This window comes from Cucurbita maxima, unplaced genomic scaffold (genome assembly GCF_002738345.1).
Source record: "Cucurbita maxima cultivar Rimu unplaced genomic scaffold, Cmax_1.0 Cma_Scf00032, whole genome shotgun sequence".
NCBI lineage: Eukaryota > Viridiplantae > Streptophyta > Magnoliopsida > Cucurbitales > Cucurbitaceae > Cucurbita > Cucurbita maxima.
In genome coordinates, this window is record NW_019272048.1 from 2,145,658 (window position 1) to 2,163,353 (window position 17,696).

General features: G+C 36.0%; 2 protein-coding genes across 6 annotated transcripts; both read right to left on the minus strand.

The window, feature by feature from the left end:
- Positions 1–5,218: 5,218 nt before the first annotated feature.
- On the minus strand, positions 5,219–12,066 carry LOC111467030. Of its 5 annotated transcripts, none has more exons than XR_002714475.1 (9): positions 11,667–12,066; positions 11,472–11,570; positions 8,605–10,653; positions 8,455–8,509; positions 7,058–7,206; positions 6,521–6,607; positions 6,275–6,403; positions 5,691–5,886; positions 5,219–5,549 (listed from the first exon to the last, which is right to left on the minus strand). XR_002714475.1 is itself a non-coding variant. In XM_023111799.1 (8 exons), exons 1-8 carry the CDS (start codon positions 11,703–11,705, stop codon positions 5,782–5,784), a joined length of 2,712 nt encoding a protein of 903 aa, XP_022967567.1. In that variant the 5' UTR covers positions 11,706–12,066; the 3' UTR covers positions 5,219–5,781. The 5 variants fall into 5 exon arrangements, 2 of the variants coding, with proteins under 2 accessions (XP_022967567.1, XP_022967568.1); XR_002714474.1 differs by having other exon boundaries at positions 5,219–5,569; XR_002714476.1 differs by having other exon boundaries at positions 5,219–5,396; positions 5,464–5,886.
- Positions 12,067–14,525: 2,459 nt separating this feature from the next.
- On the minus strand, positions 14,526–16,957 carry LOC111467065 (nuclear transcription factor Y subunit C-2-like). Its single transcript, XM_023111851.1, has 2 exons — positions 16,692–16,957; positions 14,526–15,585 (listed from the first exon to the last, which is right to left on the minus strand). The coding sequence occupies exon 2, from the start codon at positions 15,554–15,556 to the stop codon at positions 14,795–14,797; it is 762 nt and encodes a 253-aa protein (XP_022967619.1). The 5' UTR covers positions 15,557–15,585; positions 16,692–16,957; the 3' UTR covers positions 14,526–14,794.
- Between the last annotated feature and the right edge of the window lie 739 nt (positions 16,958–17,696).

Consider the following 17,696-nt stretch of genomic DNA (forward strand, 5'->3'; position numbering starts at 1 on the left):
AAAAAAAAAAAAAAAAAACAAAAGAAAACAAGGTACTTTTATCTTTTTAAGTGTTTATTTGGTTAAGTTTTGTGATTTTCTTTGTTTGAAACCAAGTTATTTGTCGAGAGATAGAGAAAAGGAGGATTTTCAAGAATGTCGACAACCTTAAAGATTCCAAGGATAAGCTCTTGTAAAAGTAGACAACGATTGTGTTGCACTTGTTCTAAGTCGGCAAGGTTTCCAAGGATAAGCTCTGGTAGAAGTAGACAACGATTGTGTTGCACTTGTTCTAATCCGGCGAATAAGTCAATCATATGAAAATTGTAAGTCAAGGGTAATTTGGAATAATGATAGAGTCTTAGTTACGTTTGATATAGGCTAAAAGCAAAAGAAGCAACATCTACAACTTTGATAACATATAACCCACGTATGAAGAATTGACGACTAGTTATATTCACTATAGTACATTTTGAGGCATTTTAGCCCTAGTGGTTGTAGATATGATTTTGGTGAACAATCATATACTATGTATAGACACAAAAGGAATAGTAAAGACCTAGCTAGATATGAAAGCAAGTAAAAGAGCTTACACTCTATGGTTCATGTCAACTGACTCTTCATAAACTCAACGATATAGGATGAGGTTGACTTTAGGTCCCTTGACGCGCTTCTAACCGATCTCTATTTTGAGGAGTCTCTTCAAATCTGTTAGGAACTGTTGAAAATCACTTCTCAGTTCGTCAACTCTTCGTGTCTTCTCTATCAGAATCTATCCTTTTTGTAATGGAATTCTTCTTTGTGGCATGAGGTCGTATCACCTCTATGTGTCTGGTGTTTTCTTAGTCAAAATAATAATGTTTTTAAGTTATTGGTGTGGACAACTAGTGTGTATCCATAGGAGCAATTAGATACGATATGAACATTTTGAGTGACTTTGACTAGTCCATAATATTTTCGCACCAGTCATTGGTTCTTGCTGCTTTGTAATTGGAGTTGGGCTGATCTCAGCTTAATCAGAACTCTTTCTCCATTTTGAAATTTTCGTGGCCAACACTTCCAACCGACTCTTCTCCTCATCTGTGTGGATGTTCTTCCCAAGTAAACATGAGATGTTTGGGAGGTTTGTCTCTGCCTCCCCCTTTAACGAAGGTGTTGGCTTGGGGTCTCTCCCCAGTATTTAGGTGACCACAAGAGTCTCTCTGGATCTAATGGACTTGACTTTCAACAGGTCATTAAGTTGTTTGTGAAACTCAGCTAGCTCAGGTAGAGTCGTATGACACACATTTATGGCAAAGGATCTCGCCTCTAACATAAAATCAATCTAGTGATCTATCTACGCAAGTAGAGATAAATTCTTTGTCTGACTTTTTGGTCTTGTGTCGTAGTGTTTATGTAGCAACCAAGAAATTTCTGTTGGAGTCAACTATGGCAATGCCAGCCATCGTAGGTTCATCATGGCTAAGATCTCTTCTCAACATAGTGTCAACATCATTTTCACCCCTTTTGGTTGACAGCTGTTGATATGAAATCAGTCTAAGGAAAAGCTCTGATACCAAATGATATGGAAATCAGCTCAAGGGAAAGCTCTGATACTAAATGATATGGAATCGCTACAAGGGGAGTAAGATTTGGATTACCTTGTTGATTGAATATCTCAAGGCAAGAACACTTGTTTGAGAATCGAATCACTCCACAAGCAAGATCGATCATGTCTAGCTTGAATGATTCTTGTTGATCCAATATCTCAAGACAAGAACATTTGTTTGAGATTCGAATCACTCCACAAGCAAGATTGATCATGCCGAGCTTGAATGATTCTACGTAGCTGAATGATTCTACATGCACCTAAGCTACGTAGAATTGCAAAGAAACATAGTCATTGGCTAAAGAAAGCATAAATGCTCTTTTACTATATTTTTCAAGTCTACTTACAACATACATGACTTTATATATTCTCAAAATGAAAACTCTTAATGTTCCATGAATCTTTACGAGAGTCGTAACTTTCATACTTTATGACCATAATTAATATGAACCAAAAGATATCAATCATACAATATACTTCAATGAAGATGCGAAAAAAATGTTGTTGAAATTATAAAAAAAAAATATTTCAATTCATGCCACATGAAGAATGAAAATTCGTTGTTATAAATTTTGGGTGGATCATAATTTAGAATAATTTAGAGTTATGATGTTTATTTAATGTATTTTAACGCTTATTTACATAGTGACTAATTATGACCATAAAGTATACATGGTGGTTAATTATGGTCATAAAGTATGAAAGTTACATCTCTTGGAAAGTTTCATGGAAGGTTGAGTTTTCATTTTGAGACTATATAAAGGCATGTATATTGTATTTATAAGTAGACTTGAAAAATATAGTAAAAAAGCATTCGTGCTTTCTTTAGCCAATGACTTAGTTTCTTTGCAATTCTACATAGCTTAGGTTGCATGTAGAATCATTCAAGCTCGACATGATCAATCTTGCTTGTAAAGTGATTTGAATCTCAAATTTCTTGCCTTGAGATATTTGATCAACAAGAATCAATCGCTAGACATGATCGATCTAGCTTGTGGAGTGATTCGAATCTCAAACAAGTGTTCTTGCCTTGAGATATTCGATCAACAAGGTACTCTGAATCTTACTCCCCTTGTAGCGATTTCATATCATTTGGTATCAGAGTTTTCTCTTGGGTTGATTTCCATATCATTTGTTGTCAGAGCCTTCCATTGGGCCGATTTCATATCATCAAACCTACCCAGAATAGAAATCTACCTAAGGCCATGTCATATTGTTTTTAAAAGGATAGGTTCTATCATACGACATTTGTTTGCATTTTTCAATCCCAACAATAGGGTTACTTACTAAAATACTCAAGTCACGTGCAAACTCTTATTTTTCAAGTAAAGGTAAGACACCCACGTAGGGATGACAGCGTCGCGCGATGAAGGTCATAAAACTAATGTTAGAGTAGTCGCATTTATGTTTGTTTACTAACTCTTAGGTTAGTTCAAAGCTTTGTTTATTTAATTTAATTTATGACATTTATTGATTTTTAAGGTATTTATTTTGAATGTTAAATCCGTGACACTGTTTATGAAATATTTTAAATGTAAGTTTTTCATCAAATAGAACGTACGTCTCTTCTCCTGGTCTCTCGTATCTTCTCCCAGTTCTTCATAAATTATTTTTTTACCATGAAAAATAAAATTTTAAAAATAACAAAAAGGAAATCAAACCACAAATAAAATACAAATAATCGAAGGAAAAAAGAAAACAAACAAACAAAAAAAAGAATCTTTGTAAGCTAAATGAGGATAGGGACAACCTGCTCCATGTACCTTGTATATATTTTTATTGTCTTTATTATTATTATAATTATAGCTACATAATATTTAAATTTTAAATTTTATTTTTTAATGAAGGGATAATTTTATATGTTTGAACCATTCAATATTTTAATTCTATGCATAAAATTTCTCTTTTTTTTCGTAGGAAATTAATCATTTAAATTATTTTTCAATGCAAAACTAAGTATTTAATTTATTTAGAAAACCATCCAATAGAATTTATTGAATCGAATTTATTCTTGTTTTTTAAAAAAAAACTAAATTAGAATTAATTCTTTCAAGAAAACAGAAGTGTTTCGTGTGAGTTTTTATTCGGATTCCTATAAAAATTAGTCTAGAATTTTGCAATAATGGAAAATGAAATAAGAAGAGATAAGGACGAGGAAGTCATCCCGACTCTACTTCACCTATGAATATCCCTACTTCTATATTTATATATTTAAATTTTAGGTTGAATTGATAAAAATACACTTCCACTTTGCATTTTATCTCAAAAATATCCTTAAACTTTAAAAAAAATATATTAAAAATATTTATATTATTAGTTTTGGATGAAAACCGTTAACATTTTGTTTTAAAAATGTTTAAACTTTTAAAAGGGTTTCGAACATACCCTTTTAACTTTAAAAAGTGTTTCAAAAATACATGAGTTTTCAAAAGTTTCTTAATACTCTTTTGAGTTGAGTCTTGACTGACTGTTCAGGAGTTCAATTCGTAAACTCTTTCGTTTCGTTTTTGTTTACCGTTCAAGGAGAGTCAAAGAGTGAAATAAGGGAAAACATCCCGAAAAATAGGGAGAGGATAGGATTTTCTAATTCATGGTCTTTACCGGAGTTCAATCGGTCGAATAAAGAGTGTTTACAGAAGAATTAATGTTTCAAAACTTTTTAAAAAAACTTCAAAAATGCCAACTTATTAAAAAACTTCAACACTTTTAAACATTTTTAAAAAAATCAAATATTAAAAAACTTGAACCTTTTAAACATTTTCAAAAAAAATTAAGAAATATATCTACCATTAGTGTCATGTTTGAAAGATACAAGTAATATTAAAAAGTTTGAAGATAACCTAAGAAATGTCGGTATATGTTTTTCGTCCATAAGGTGACAATAATAATTTTTTAAGCTTCTTTTTTATAAAAGTAAAATGTGTTAATGCTACCTAATTTTTAAACTTTTTAACCATATTTTTTTAATAATACTCCATATTTTTTAAATACTATAGTATTATTAAATTGAGCATAAGTGAATAAGTTTTAATAGAAATAAAGACAAAATTTAGAGTTAACTCGTTGAAAATGAAACCAGTAATATTTTTAAATATTAGAAGTATCTAATAAATTTTAAAATTTTTTATTTTGCATTTAAGTGAATCAATATTTAACGTCAAATAAATTTGAATTTTAAGTGGGAATACAATAAAGCCGAGCAGGTCGAGTTTGATCTTTTTAACACATTACCAAAGCATTTTTGGTTGAAGCTTGAAAGCTATGAGTTTGATCTTTTAACAAATTTCGAAGAACCTCTTGCCAACATTCATCCTTTCGTTAAAGCTTGGCTGGTCGATCTTCGTATGAAACTCCGAGTTTTCTTAACCAAACGAACCATTTCGATTCTTCCCTCGTGTTCTTGTTGGTTGTCTCGAACCATTCATGCTTTATCGGTCATTTTTGCATGTCAAACACTAAAGACACTTCTATTTTGATTTGCAATGAGCTAAAATAGCTTGTGAATACACATTTATAGGCCTTTATGAAGCCATAACAAACCAAATAGTCAAATCCTAAGATCTAAACTTGGACTGCGGTTAAATAACATTTAACCACGCCTAAAGAGCTTAACAAAGACCAGCCAAGAAACCGATACAAACACCCAAGAACCTTCACAAGAAATATAAGAAAGTCCCAAAGACTTCCTACATCAATTACCTCCAATTTGACCTCAAGCTCTATCCAAGAAAATAGCAACTTTAGCTGCTGGGCTACGAAGTGCAACGATGGGAACAGTCCGGTGAAACCGGAGGGCCTACCGAAACCACTCACTCGTATATCCAAAGGGCTAACCAGAATGAAGGTTTGAGTCAGGTGTGGTAGCCAGGATGGGTAGAGAATGAGAATCGATTTACCTATATCTTCGCACTTCGTTGGACAGTTCCTTGCTGATGTTACTGGTCAAAACGATCACCGCAAAAGTGTTGCTATTGTTTCTGATCTTTAGCAGTCCAAGGAAACCTCATTGAGAAGAAAGACGTTGAATCACAAAGCAATATATGAAATAGTTACTGGTATTACCAAAACAAATAGAATTTGAATTTCTAATCGCATACCAAATAAACAACTTAACACAGCATACCTAAAGAACCCATGAAGTGCAGAAAAAACGATCACCTTCGAATAAATCGAGGTATGTTTCTCTGTTCATGCCACTAGGGTGTCGTCTATCATCATGATTGATACTCCTGTTTGTGAGATATCTTCTTGCCTATGTTATCCACATACTGCTTCATACGAGTTGGGTTTGACTCAAATATAAATGGCATTCCCCTTATCTACAAATGAACGAGATGAAAATGAGAGGACATTCAATTCTCAAGCATAGACGTACAGTCATGTAACATGATCGTGTCGAAAATCCAGAGCTCCAACACTTCCAAGACTCCAGGCCCCATAAAAATACTAACGTGACAGATAAAATATGGAACCGCTGTATCTTCTACACACTATTTAAGCAAAATATCTAGCTTTCAATAAGTAATACATGGGGAGAGTGCATGTATTCTCTCTACATACCTAAGGTCATTTATCTCGATTGTACCAAAATCATTAAACAATAAAATACATCATGCCACCAGTAATTCATGAGATGTGAACCGTTCTCCCAAAAAGCAAACCAGAATCATTAGGCATTATTCCTTTGTAGTAACTAGAGCAACATACCTCAATCAAGCAGCCAGAATTAAGTCGCAGGCAGTGACCAGGGGCTACGTCCTTGTTATTTATAGAGATTGAGCATTTACCAAGATTCTTCAGGGAGAAAAATCCATCCTGATCTAATTTTATAATTGCCTGGAAAGAGAATATGGGTAGTTCATTTCGATAAGGACACTATTTGAACAGGAGACGAATAAACATGCAAAAGATATGATAACAATATACTCTGAAAAAAGATTGAATCAACTCTACCTGCCGCCGAGATATTTTGTTACCACTTCCCTCCCTTCCCAAGTCAATGTCCACAATGACATCCTCGGTTGCTCTACCTAATAGAACCTGCAAACAAATGACACTTCATAAGCAAAACCAGATAATTTTCCTTTAAGAACAAGCCCACTTGCAGTGCTTGCCTTCAGTGCATTTAAACTAGCCGGCTCTAAATCATCGCCAAAGTTATTATATTGAACTCAAGCACATCCTTCTCAATTAACAAGTCTGTTCAAGACACTAAGGAAATCATCTAGTGGGAATCACAAGGACAGCAGGACAATGAAGCACAGGGAAGGGAATTCAAAAGAGAGAACAAACTGCCAAAGGAAATTGACCTAATACTCATATGCTTACTGGACAAAACCATCATATCAGTGTTCTTTGTGGTGGCAAACATCTTAAATTTTATCCAATTGAAGTCATCCAAGGACGTCATAAACTACCCCCCAAACAAGAGATCAGCAATTAGTCCACCCGATAAATTGGCTTAATTGAAATTATAAATCATTGAAATACCTCTGATTTCTTAATGTAATGCTTCGAATATCGACCATATAGAACTGCTAATGCCCCGTGAGAGGCAGTAGATCTTTGCATGTAAGCATTAGCCCCTTGCTCCAGTCGTATGATTCTCTTCTTTGTGTCCACATGTTGATATTTTAAGACTACAAATTAAACAAGAATATAAGAATATTGCATGGCGAACGCCACATTTAACCAAAACAACATTGGAAATATCATATAAGCATTTACATACAAGGATAAAAAAAATAAAATGTTATTCAAGGGGAGATAGAAATGAAAAGTTAAACTTGGATATCAACCACGTGTAACATATGCAACAGTGTGGTCGAGTAATGTCAAAATAATATTCAGCCAATTGTACACACACTATGGCTTGACAGCAGATTATCAGTAAGTTCTTGCCAAAATGCATTAAGAGCACTTACAGGCTATCAAAAGCCAGCAACAGATTCAATATCAATAATAAATATGGAGACGTGGCTTCTCTCAAAAACCAAGTTTGGAATATATAGTAGCTTCTGTACAGGGGATATCAACTTTCCATACAATATTTTTTATATTGTAACAATTTATAGTCTTTTTAAAATATTATTGTAACAATTTATAGTCTTTTTTATGAATAAGTGGACCTTCATTAAGAAAAAAAATGAAAGAATACAAAGGCAAACTACAAGGCAAACAATATATTTTTTATATTGTCACAATTTATAGCTAGTTCGCACATTACAATCATGCATGTCTAAATACATTTCTTACCAAACATTTAAAAGAATGAATAGAAACAGTTCGATGATGCAATCCATTGATGGCAGAGCACCAACCAATATAGAACCAAGAAAGTACCAGAACAGATATTAAATGAAAGGGTTTAGAAACTATGACGTTAATTATTTCATTTCAAAGAAGATAACAAGGAATAATGCAATTAGAAGTTTTGTTAGAATGTTTACTAAAAGTGACAAGAAATTGCATAAATTGTTATTTTATCCTTTTGATTATAACCTGAGAAGGAAAGCTAAAATATAATGATTTCAATGTATAATTCACACTTGAACCATGCAAAATCTAATAATTTCAATTCGGTAAACTTCAAAACCAAAAACAGAATTTAGAAGCACTTCTGATTTCAATCTATTTAAATTAAATGATCACAAACAAAGAGTGCTTCAATCCTACATTATGATACCAGATCTGAAATCCCATGTGCAACATTCAAACACACACCCACGCACAAAGGTAAATAATAATCTATTGATACTTCATCCTCACCAGACAAGCACCATAGGATTTCTATTAGCAAGGCCGCAACATATTTAAGAATTGATTTAACCAGAAAATACATTGATCAAAATTACGCATTCAATAATAATAAGTCATCTATATGTTACCTTCTTCACTTGAATACAAATCCTGATCTTCTGGATCCAAGTCCATATCAAGTATCTGAAAGAGAGAGTTTTAAGAAACTGTAAGAGACAAATAGAGCAAGAGCTACAAATAACTACCTGTCACTCAACTATTTATCATAAAAATCTTACCATTGCTTCAATATCTGAAAAATGAGGTACATCATCTTCACTGTCAATAGATAACTCTTCTTGATCAGATGTCGAAGATAGTCCACCTTGTTCAACACCAAAAGTACCTCTAGTACCCCCTTCCTGTGATAAACGATGATCTTTCAAAGAAGCCAATATATTTGGTTCCTGTTTAATGTCACAGGCAGCACTTGGTGGATATATTCTAACATTGTCAGAATCAAAGCCTGGCTTCTCTGCATGAGCATTCAAAAAATTCTCACCAAGATGATTTACCCGGGAAATTTCATTGTTCTCTTCCTTGAGCACAGCAGGAAGGGCAGCATCACTATTTCCATTTATGGAGCCAACATTACTCACAGATGGCAAGTGTCTGGCGTTGCTATGGGATGATCTATAATTAACACCAGCTCCACCAACTGGATGCTTTTCACCTCTTTCAGAAAAACCATACAATCCCGATCGAACACGAGATTGTCCATGATTTTTCCTCTCCCTCCCAAGGTTTTGAGTCTCACCAGATTTTTCATTATAAGTGAAATCCTTGGTAGATGAAAAGGTAGTATGGATGCAATCTTGAAAATTGTATCCCATCGTAGCCATTGTTGACAATGGAGGTAGAAAAACATCATCATTGCTCGGGATGTCTGGGTCTTCTGTGTTCAAAGTGCAAAAAAGAGGTTCATCAGCTTTTACAGGACAATGACTGTTCAAAGATGCAGATGGCGAAGAATGAGCTTCAGAAGTACAATCCAAATGTCCAACACCACAGTGGGATCCTTTTTCATATAACCCTGCAGAACATGCTGTGGGGGGATCTACCATTGTATCAGTTGGTAACATTGTTTCTGAATTAATTGCATTAGTTGTTTGATCATGATTGATTTCATTTGGTGAATTCAACAAAAGCGAGCTCAAACCATCATAATATGACTTATCAAGCGCATCCTTTCCATCAACATCCATGAAAAGTAGCTCATCCTCATTGCTCATGTTCATAAGGGAATTGGACAATTCAGCAAGATAAACTTCAGCAGTGGCATTTGGACTTTTCAAATGATCTTGCTCAACTTCAGTCTTCAACTTTAAGTCAGTGTAAGCATCATAGCCTGCTACTCCTGCATTTTGAATGTTTTTGTTCCCATCATCATCAGGTAGTTCAAAAGAGTTACTTGTAGGTATATCCTTATCTGCAAAGCCAACATCAATTGGCAAGGCTGGTGCTGAGGCATTTCTCCATATTGGCATACCAGGAAGCGGAGATGAGTACTCAACATTGTGAAATGATGCACCAGATTCAGAAACAGGAGAGTTAAAGACATTGTTATCCTCTAGTTCAGAGCCCATCGCTCTCTGATCATTGCTCAGTTGCCCAAAAGTAGAAGGTCTTGCCTCCAAATCATTTTCAAAGAGACTATGGACTGGAAAGTCAGTCGATGGAGCCAATTCCTCAACATGAGAATCAATTGCAGAAGGAGGCAGACTCTCTCTCATACTGTGAGAAATTCCCTCCTGTCCATTATCCAGGTTCCTGGGAAAATGCTTTTCAACTGTACCTTGACATCCAGATTGAAAAGTGTGATCCACATCATCAGTATTCATCACATTCTGAGAGAAATCACATGGCAAGATCCCCAGCTCTGAGCTCTGAAGTCCAAAATCATCAGATATTGGAGGGATACAATTTCCGGACATAGGCTCTTCAACAACATAGTTACTATTACTGGGTCCAACAAGAAAACTCAGGTTCATAGGGTTATTAAATGGTTCATTGCAAATTCTTTTACGCAAAGCATAGTAGCAATGGCGTACACTCCCAGATTTTCTCTTCCCACCAATATATTTGGTTTCTTTTGGATTCCCAAATTTGTTGAACTTGGACGGAAGAATGGAAGAAGAACGCTCGAAGTCAATCATGGACATAGATGCATCTTCGGATACAATTGGATCATAAAGTAAAGAATGCCATCGTTCTTGCAATTCTCTTACTGTGTATCTTCGAGAAAACTGCACAGCACCTTTGGCAAGGGACTCCAAGGAAGCACCTGCCTAGATGTTTAAACAATTAAAATGTGTACCAAGAAGCACCAATACACTAGTTCTCTTGACATAAAAAAAGCATGGGAATTCGTCCAAAATAACTAGCACGTATACAAAAAACCTGAAGCACAGTCCCTTCAGCGACATTAGATAAAATTGGAAAGAACCTGTAGCATAATCCATGGTCTACTAATTTGTGGCTCACGAAGAAGAAGAGAGCTCACCACTTATAAATCAAGGTGCATGAAACGAAATCCTATCAAACCTCTTGCTTGCTTTTAAGAACACTGACAATTCAATTGTTCTCTTACATCCTCGACTCGAGAAAATGAAAGTTACATAACATAGCATGCCTTAAGAGTGCTTTAAAATCGTAGACACATCTTCGGTAATTAAACCTGTTCTTCATATATAAATTTTGAATTATAACTTCCAGACAGATAAGGCAGTTAAAGGCTTTCTAGTTATAAAAAATGAAAGTTCCTATTTGAACAATCCCATGGATTTTCTAGCACAAACATCCCGCCTACCGTAGCTTGAACCTCAAGTGATAGAGACTACGCAGTGAAGGAGATGGTCCCTCAGTTTAACACAAATTTTCAACAAGAACAATACGATATCATAATCACCATGAGGAGGAAAAAATTTAAGGCCTTCAACAGTAAGAAACAAAACGGCAATCAAATTTATAAAAATTCAGCTGTAAGAAATTCAATTCGCCCGATTGACTTAGACGGCCACAATTGAGACAATCAACCGCGAGTAATCGAAAGTAACAGTCTAAGGATGAATCTTGAAAAGGGCTCAAAAGAGGGAAATAGTCTTACCTCAACGGCGTTCTTGAGCAGAATATCATCTTCAGGAGTCCAAGGCACGACGGGGGCAAGAGCTCCCATCTCCCTAAAGCAATAATTCCTTACCAGTCCCTCTATAGAAAGCGTGTAATGTTGAAACTAACCGTAACAGCGAGAGAAGGAAGACGAAAGGTATGACTCCAAGATCAGAATCGCCACTAGTTCTACCCGGCAGCAAGTTGTTCCACCGTGGCAGTCAAAACGCATAATCGCTGGCTGTGAAGAGGTCCGTCGCACCCACAGCCATCAGAAAATCGTGTCGATCGCAGCAGTATGCTCGTGGTGGCAGCACACTGCCCGTCGCGTCACTACGTAAGGTACCGCCTTACGCCGCGTGTAATCAAAATGACGTGGTGGTTAGTGAATTTAGGCTCGCCGGTGAAGAACAAAAAAACGCTGGTCAGAGTAATCGAGGGTCTTCACACGCCTGAGACTGCAGCGATAGCGTCGGAGAGGAGGCGCAGTCGCCGGAAATGAAGAAGACGAGGGCGAGTGTTTGGCGGCTCGAACACACGTGAGAGGGAGCTGGAAGATAGAGGATGGGGCTCATGGGCCTTAGGGTTTTCTTTAATTTCCTTCCCTTTTCTTTTCTTTATTTATTTATTTATTTATTTATTTATTTATTTATTTATTTATTTATTTCATAGGGAAAATGGCCCATAAATAAAAGGGAAATAGTTTAAAATTTTGACTTATTAATTATTTTAACATATTTTTAACCAAATTAATTTAATGTAGTTAAGTTAAAATATAATATTTTTTCTTATTACTCAAATGCAACTAAATTAAAATAAAAAATTCTATTTTTTTTTATATTTTTGTTATTTTATATTAATTAACTTAGTTACGGTCCAAAAATATCTAACGTAAGAGGAAGCTAGTTGGTACGCTTTTAGTTAGTGTGTATGGTCGGTTCAACTTTTAGGGCTTTCGAAAATGCTCGAGCAAGCTTGTTATTGGAGTTGATTTAGAAGGAAAAGCATTGACGAATTGGTACTTATATCATGTTTTTTAAAAAACGAGATTAGTTTTCGAATTGAAACTTTGGGAGTTAAATTATCTTCACAGTGTAGATACATTTAAAAAACGATCTATGAGCATCTCATAGATTATCTCTTTTTAATATTATTTTTTAAAATTTATGAGTATTTTTTAAACGTTGTACTGACCGTAAGAGTATTCTTGAACTTTAAACAAAAATATCAATGGTCATAGCTTCTTCACGCTCGTGTTTCTTCTTCTTCTTCGACTCCTTCCTCTTGTCACCCAACCACCTATTTTCGCATCCGAGCTACTATTTCTTTGATTTTGATTGTTATTTCATTTGACGCTAGGTTAGTTTTCTCTTTCTTTCATATTTTGTTTTAACTTATAAGTTTTAGGATGATCGATAATTTTCTATTCGGTTATTGATCAAAAGATTAGAATTTACTTTTTTCGGGAAGATGAATTTGGTGAATATAGATTATGAACATGTTTTCATCGAGACCAAAGGGTGGAGGAATTAGTTTGTGTTGATGCGAAAATCTAGTAAAAAATATATCACCTGAACTTTTACGTACTTCAATGGTAAATTTATAATTTGAAAAAAAAAAGTGACATGAAAAATAGAGTAGAGGTGTAAGTGACATGAAAAATAGAGTAGAGGTGTGCACGGGTATGATGTTTGCTACACCGACTTTAATACTTTAGCTAGAGAGGTTAACTGTAGCAAACTTAGCTTTTAAAGAATTTTTAGAGAATGAAAAAGAAATCGAAGATCAAGCTATCTCATATGTGGTTAAAATGATGTATTTATAAGAAAAATATTCAAAGGCAACCCTAATCTTTAGCCCAACGATCCAAGCTTTTGAAGTAATTAACATCTCCTTATACGAAATTTGGATCTACCAAGAGATAAGGCTAAAATTAGATTACCTTCTACGATCCAAGATTTAGAAGCAAGATTTGGAAACCTTGTTCTAAATTGAGTCACTCCACAATCTAATTTCATCAAGTCACTCCACAATCTAATTTCATCAAGACTTGATTGAATAGCTACAAGTGCAATTCTACCACAAGAATTGCTTGAAACTTAGAAATGGCAAATATGATGCTCGGATTTCTAAGGGCAACATCTCAATTTGAATTACATTCATCCACGAATCTGAATTTTACCTAACATATTGTGGGTATTTATCTTTTACATAATTGATAAAATTAAACATAGTTTTTTCTGATGTGCTTGAGTGACTAATGTGATAGACTTGAAATTAATAGAGTTCTCGGCGCGTAGATTCGAATTCTATTGTTGACATATTTTTTTTAGGTTCATTTGGAACACCGTGATTCTTATCAAGTTGATCCATAAGTCTACTTTAGTTCGGGACTTATTTACTAGTCTTTTCCTAGCCTTTGACTATTTGTCTAACCCAATTTTACTAACGGTAGTTCCCAATCCCAAGTTGGGGTTTATGGTTTAACTCCGGATTGCCATAGTGCAAAATTTATGGCGTACTCTTCTTTACCGACATGTGTAACATATCAAATGAAGCCCTTTGATGATTCGAGGAAGGCCCGAAATCATGAATTCTAATGGAAAATATAATCAAATCATCTTTAGATTAACTAATTTATAGATTGGAATCCTCTTCCATTGAAGTCAAGTTAGGCATGGCTTATACCGTGCTTATCTTCTACGACAACCCTAGATTTTAGACGTTGATTCTGGAGTTGACTTTGCCCTTGACCAATGGTTCACTAAATATTTTCATTTAAATAATTCTCGAGTTCCAACTCGGTTTTCCTATGACAATTTTCTTTCATCTCCTCATCTTTGAAAGTTTAATACTCTGCTCATCATGTTCGGGATCAATTCCTACCATGTCTTCATGCCACCTATGTTATTGTCGTGTAGAACTATTTCACGTGTCGTTGACATCACAATTCACCAAACCCTAAACCGTCTTCATCTCCTTTAAAGAAAGCTTTTTAGCAAGCGATTTTTATCTTAAAATCTTCATCCTTTCTGCTTTGAACCTAAAATTACAATTAAAGTTGTTTTTTTGGCAAAGTTGGATCCTCTTCCACATGCATTGTTGTACATTACAGTAATAGATAGTCAGAGTAATAAGAGATGAACACCCTCTCATCATACAAACTCAACTGCCCAACTTCTCCTCATTCACAAGTCCTCTACTAAGAGATCTTCTTTTATGAACTAATCTACACAGTCGACATCGCCTCTCTATCGATCTATCACGACTGTCCTGAAAACACGTACTACTTTTTACCTACATGTCGCTTTGCTGCTGAGTTCATTGCTGCTGCTGCTGCTGCTGCTGCCGAGGTTGAGTGTGCGGCCATGGCATGAAAGGCATAGGTGGTCGTTGCTGTTGAGCAGTGGCACCGTACACGTTCGCTTGATCCAATTGCTTTCCCATGATCATCCCCGTCGCACCAACTGGATGCTGCGAGGGAACATAGTAATAAGGAATATCAGCTGGGGAACCAACTACAGGAATAGAGGCTTTTGTGATTCCGTGGCCTTCCTCTTTCAGTTCGTCTCTAGGAATAATATCAACCAAGAAATCGAAGACATCGATCCTCGAAATTGCAGCTGCGATATCGTTCTTCTGTAAAGTTCTCCTTTTGTTCTCTTCTGTATGAATCCAGGATCGTAGGGTCAATTCCAAGATGAACATTTCACACGCCTTTGCGAATACAACGGGTGCTTCAGCTGAAATCATTCGAACGTCTTCATCCGCTTTCATTATCTTCTTGATTCGAGCAAGGGGGAGACTATGGTTCTTGAAGTCAGTTGTTTGTTCAATCTCTTGCATTTGGTTTGCCCAAAACATTTGGTGTTGTTGTTGCTGGTGGTGGTGGAAGTGCTGAGCCTGCTGAAAGGCAAGCTGAGTTGGGGGAACTGTAATAGCGGGTGTTCCTGAAGCCACCAACGGAGCTGTTTGGTAAGGATTAGAATATGTGCCTGCACCGCCCACACCGCCCACACCGCCCGCACCGCCTGCAGGCTGCTGTGATTGTTGCTGATGCTGTGAACGCTCTGATTGATCCATGGCTCACAATACTTTGTGTATATTCCACACTGTTCATCAGAACAGAAAATACTTTCAATAAGAACACAATTTTTATCATGCTGAAAGAACCATAGTAGCTTTGATGATCCATCTACGAAATAGCTCAACCCCACCGCTAGCAGATATTGTCTTTTTTGGGATTTCCCTCTCGAGTTTCCCCTCAAGGTTTTTAAAACACGTCGGCTAGGAAGAGGTTTGCACGCCCTAATAAATGGTCTTTCGTTCTCCTCTCCAACCGATATGGGATCTCACAATCCACCCCTTTCAGGACCCAGCGTCCTCACTGACACTCGTTCCCTTCTCTAATCGATGTGGACCCCCTAATCCACCCCCTACGTGGCCTAGCATCTTTGCTGGCACACTGCCTCGTGTCCACCCCTTTGGGACTAAGCCTCGTCGTTGACACATTGCCTCTAGCTCTAATACTATTTGTAACCGTCCAAGCTCACCACTAGCCGATATTGTCCTTTTTGGACTTTCCCTTCTGGGCTTTCTCTCAAGGTTTTTAAAACACGTCTGAGTCTGATAAGGAGAGGTTTCCACACTCTTATAAACAGTGTTTCGTTCTCTCCAGACCGATATGAGATCTCACCATCTATTCCCAAGCAATTAAAAAGCAATTAAAAAGAATTGGGGAGTGGCTCCATGCCCCAAAATACAACCGAGAAAACACTCATATATCCACTCACAGAAGAATTTGTTCAAGCTAAAAAAGTTCATCAGGAGTGAAACAGAGAGTAATCATTCAGAGAAAAAGAATCATCAAAAGAGTAATTATTAAAGAACTCCTCAGCTCCCCAATCTGCCCTAACTTCAAACTCAATTGAATCCTACAGGATCTCCAACAGAACGCCATCGAAAACAGGAATTCACTTCCAGAGCTTCGATTGTATCAATTGCTTAGCCATGGATTTCAATTTCAAAAGCAGAAAATTAACACAAACGAAACAGTATTGAAATCGTTATCATGCAGCAGAGAAAAACAAAACCCGATTAAGGCAGAATCAAACGAAAACAGGGAGTGAGTACCAAATAATCGATGGCCATAATCCAAAACACTAAATAAAAACCAAAATAAGAAGAAGAAAAAGAAGAAGAAGAAGAAGAAAATCACCTCTGATTTTGAAATCCGAAACCGAACTCCACCAAAGTTCTTCAGTAGCAAAGCAGAAAACCTAAGAGAGAAGGATTAACAGAGATTGAAAGAAGGTGTTGAGAGGGAGAGGGATGATAAAGAAGAGAAACGTGTCGAGGCGTGAGAGCTATGGCGGAGGGCAAGTGGCGGAGAGAGAGAGGGCGGGGGAAACGGAAGATGGTGAAAGGGATGTTTTTCTGTAGAAAACAACAGCGTATCTGTGCTCTCTCTCTCTCTCTCTGTCTTTCCAAATGGGTTTTCTTGCATTGCTCGTTCGGCAATAACAACACAACATATGTCTATACGATCTAAGTTGGGTTGGATTCTTTATCCAATTTAAAAAATTCGGGTTCATCAACCCAACCCGAAAACTTCGGGCTCGGTTAGGGTTGTTCCAATTTTTTTTTTTTTAAATTTAAAAATCTCTCCTTAAAAAATGCCACATAACCAACCGTCTGTCGTAAACAATGTCATCTAACTAACTGTCCTCGGTTAAAAAAAATGTCATGTAACCAACCATCTGTCGTCAACAATGCCACCTAACTAACTGTTCTCTGTGAAAAAAAATGTCACCTAACCAACCATCTGTCATAAACAATGCTACCTAACTAACTGTTCTCTGTTAAAAAAATGTCACGTAACCAACCATCTGTCATAAACAATGTCACCTAACTAATTGTTCTCTGTTAAAAAAATGTCACGTAAACAACCATCTGTCATAAACAATGTTGTCACCTAACTAATTGTTCTCTGTTAAAAAAATGTCACGTAAACAACCATCTGTCATAAACAATGTCACCTAACTAACTGTTCTCTGTTAAAAAAATGTCACGTAACCAACCATCTGTCATAAACAATGTCACCTAACTAACTGTTCTCTGTTAAAAAAATGTCACGTAACCAACCATCTGTCATAAACAATGCCACCTAACTAACTGTCCTCTGTTAAAAAAAATGCCATAATTGATGGAGTGAAGAGTACAC

Excerpts from the sequence above, each read along its gene's own strand:
- LOC111467030 (XM_023111799.1), bottom strand. The coding sequence starts at position 11,705 with ATGCGTTTTGACTGCCACGGTGGAACAACTTGCTGCCGG. Across the intron at positions 8,510-8,604 it reads TTTCAGATATTGAAGCAATG|ATACTTGATATGGACTTGGA; the intron begins GTAAGATTTTTA and ends TCTCTCTTTCAG. Across the intron at positions 7,207-8,454 it reads TTTGTATTCAAGTGAAGAAG|TCTTAAAATATCAACATGTG; the intron begins GTAACATATAGA and ends TTTAATTTGTAG.
- LOC111467065 (XM_023111851.1), bottom strand. The coding sequence starts at position 15,556 with ATGGATCAATCAGAGCGTTCACAGCATCAGCAACAATCACAGCAGCCT.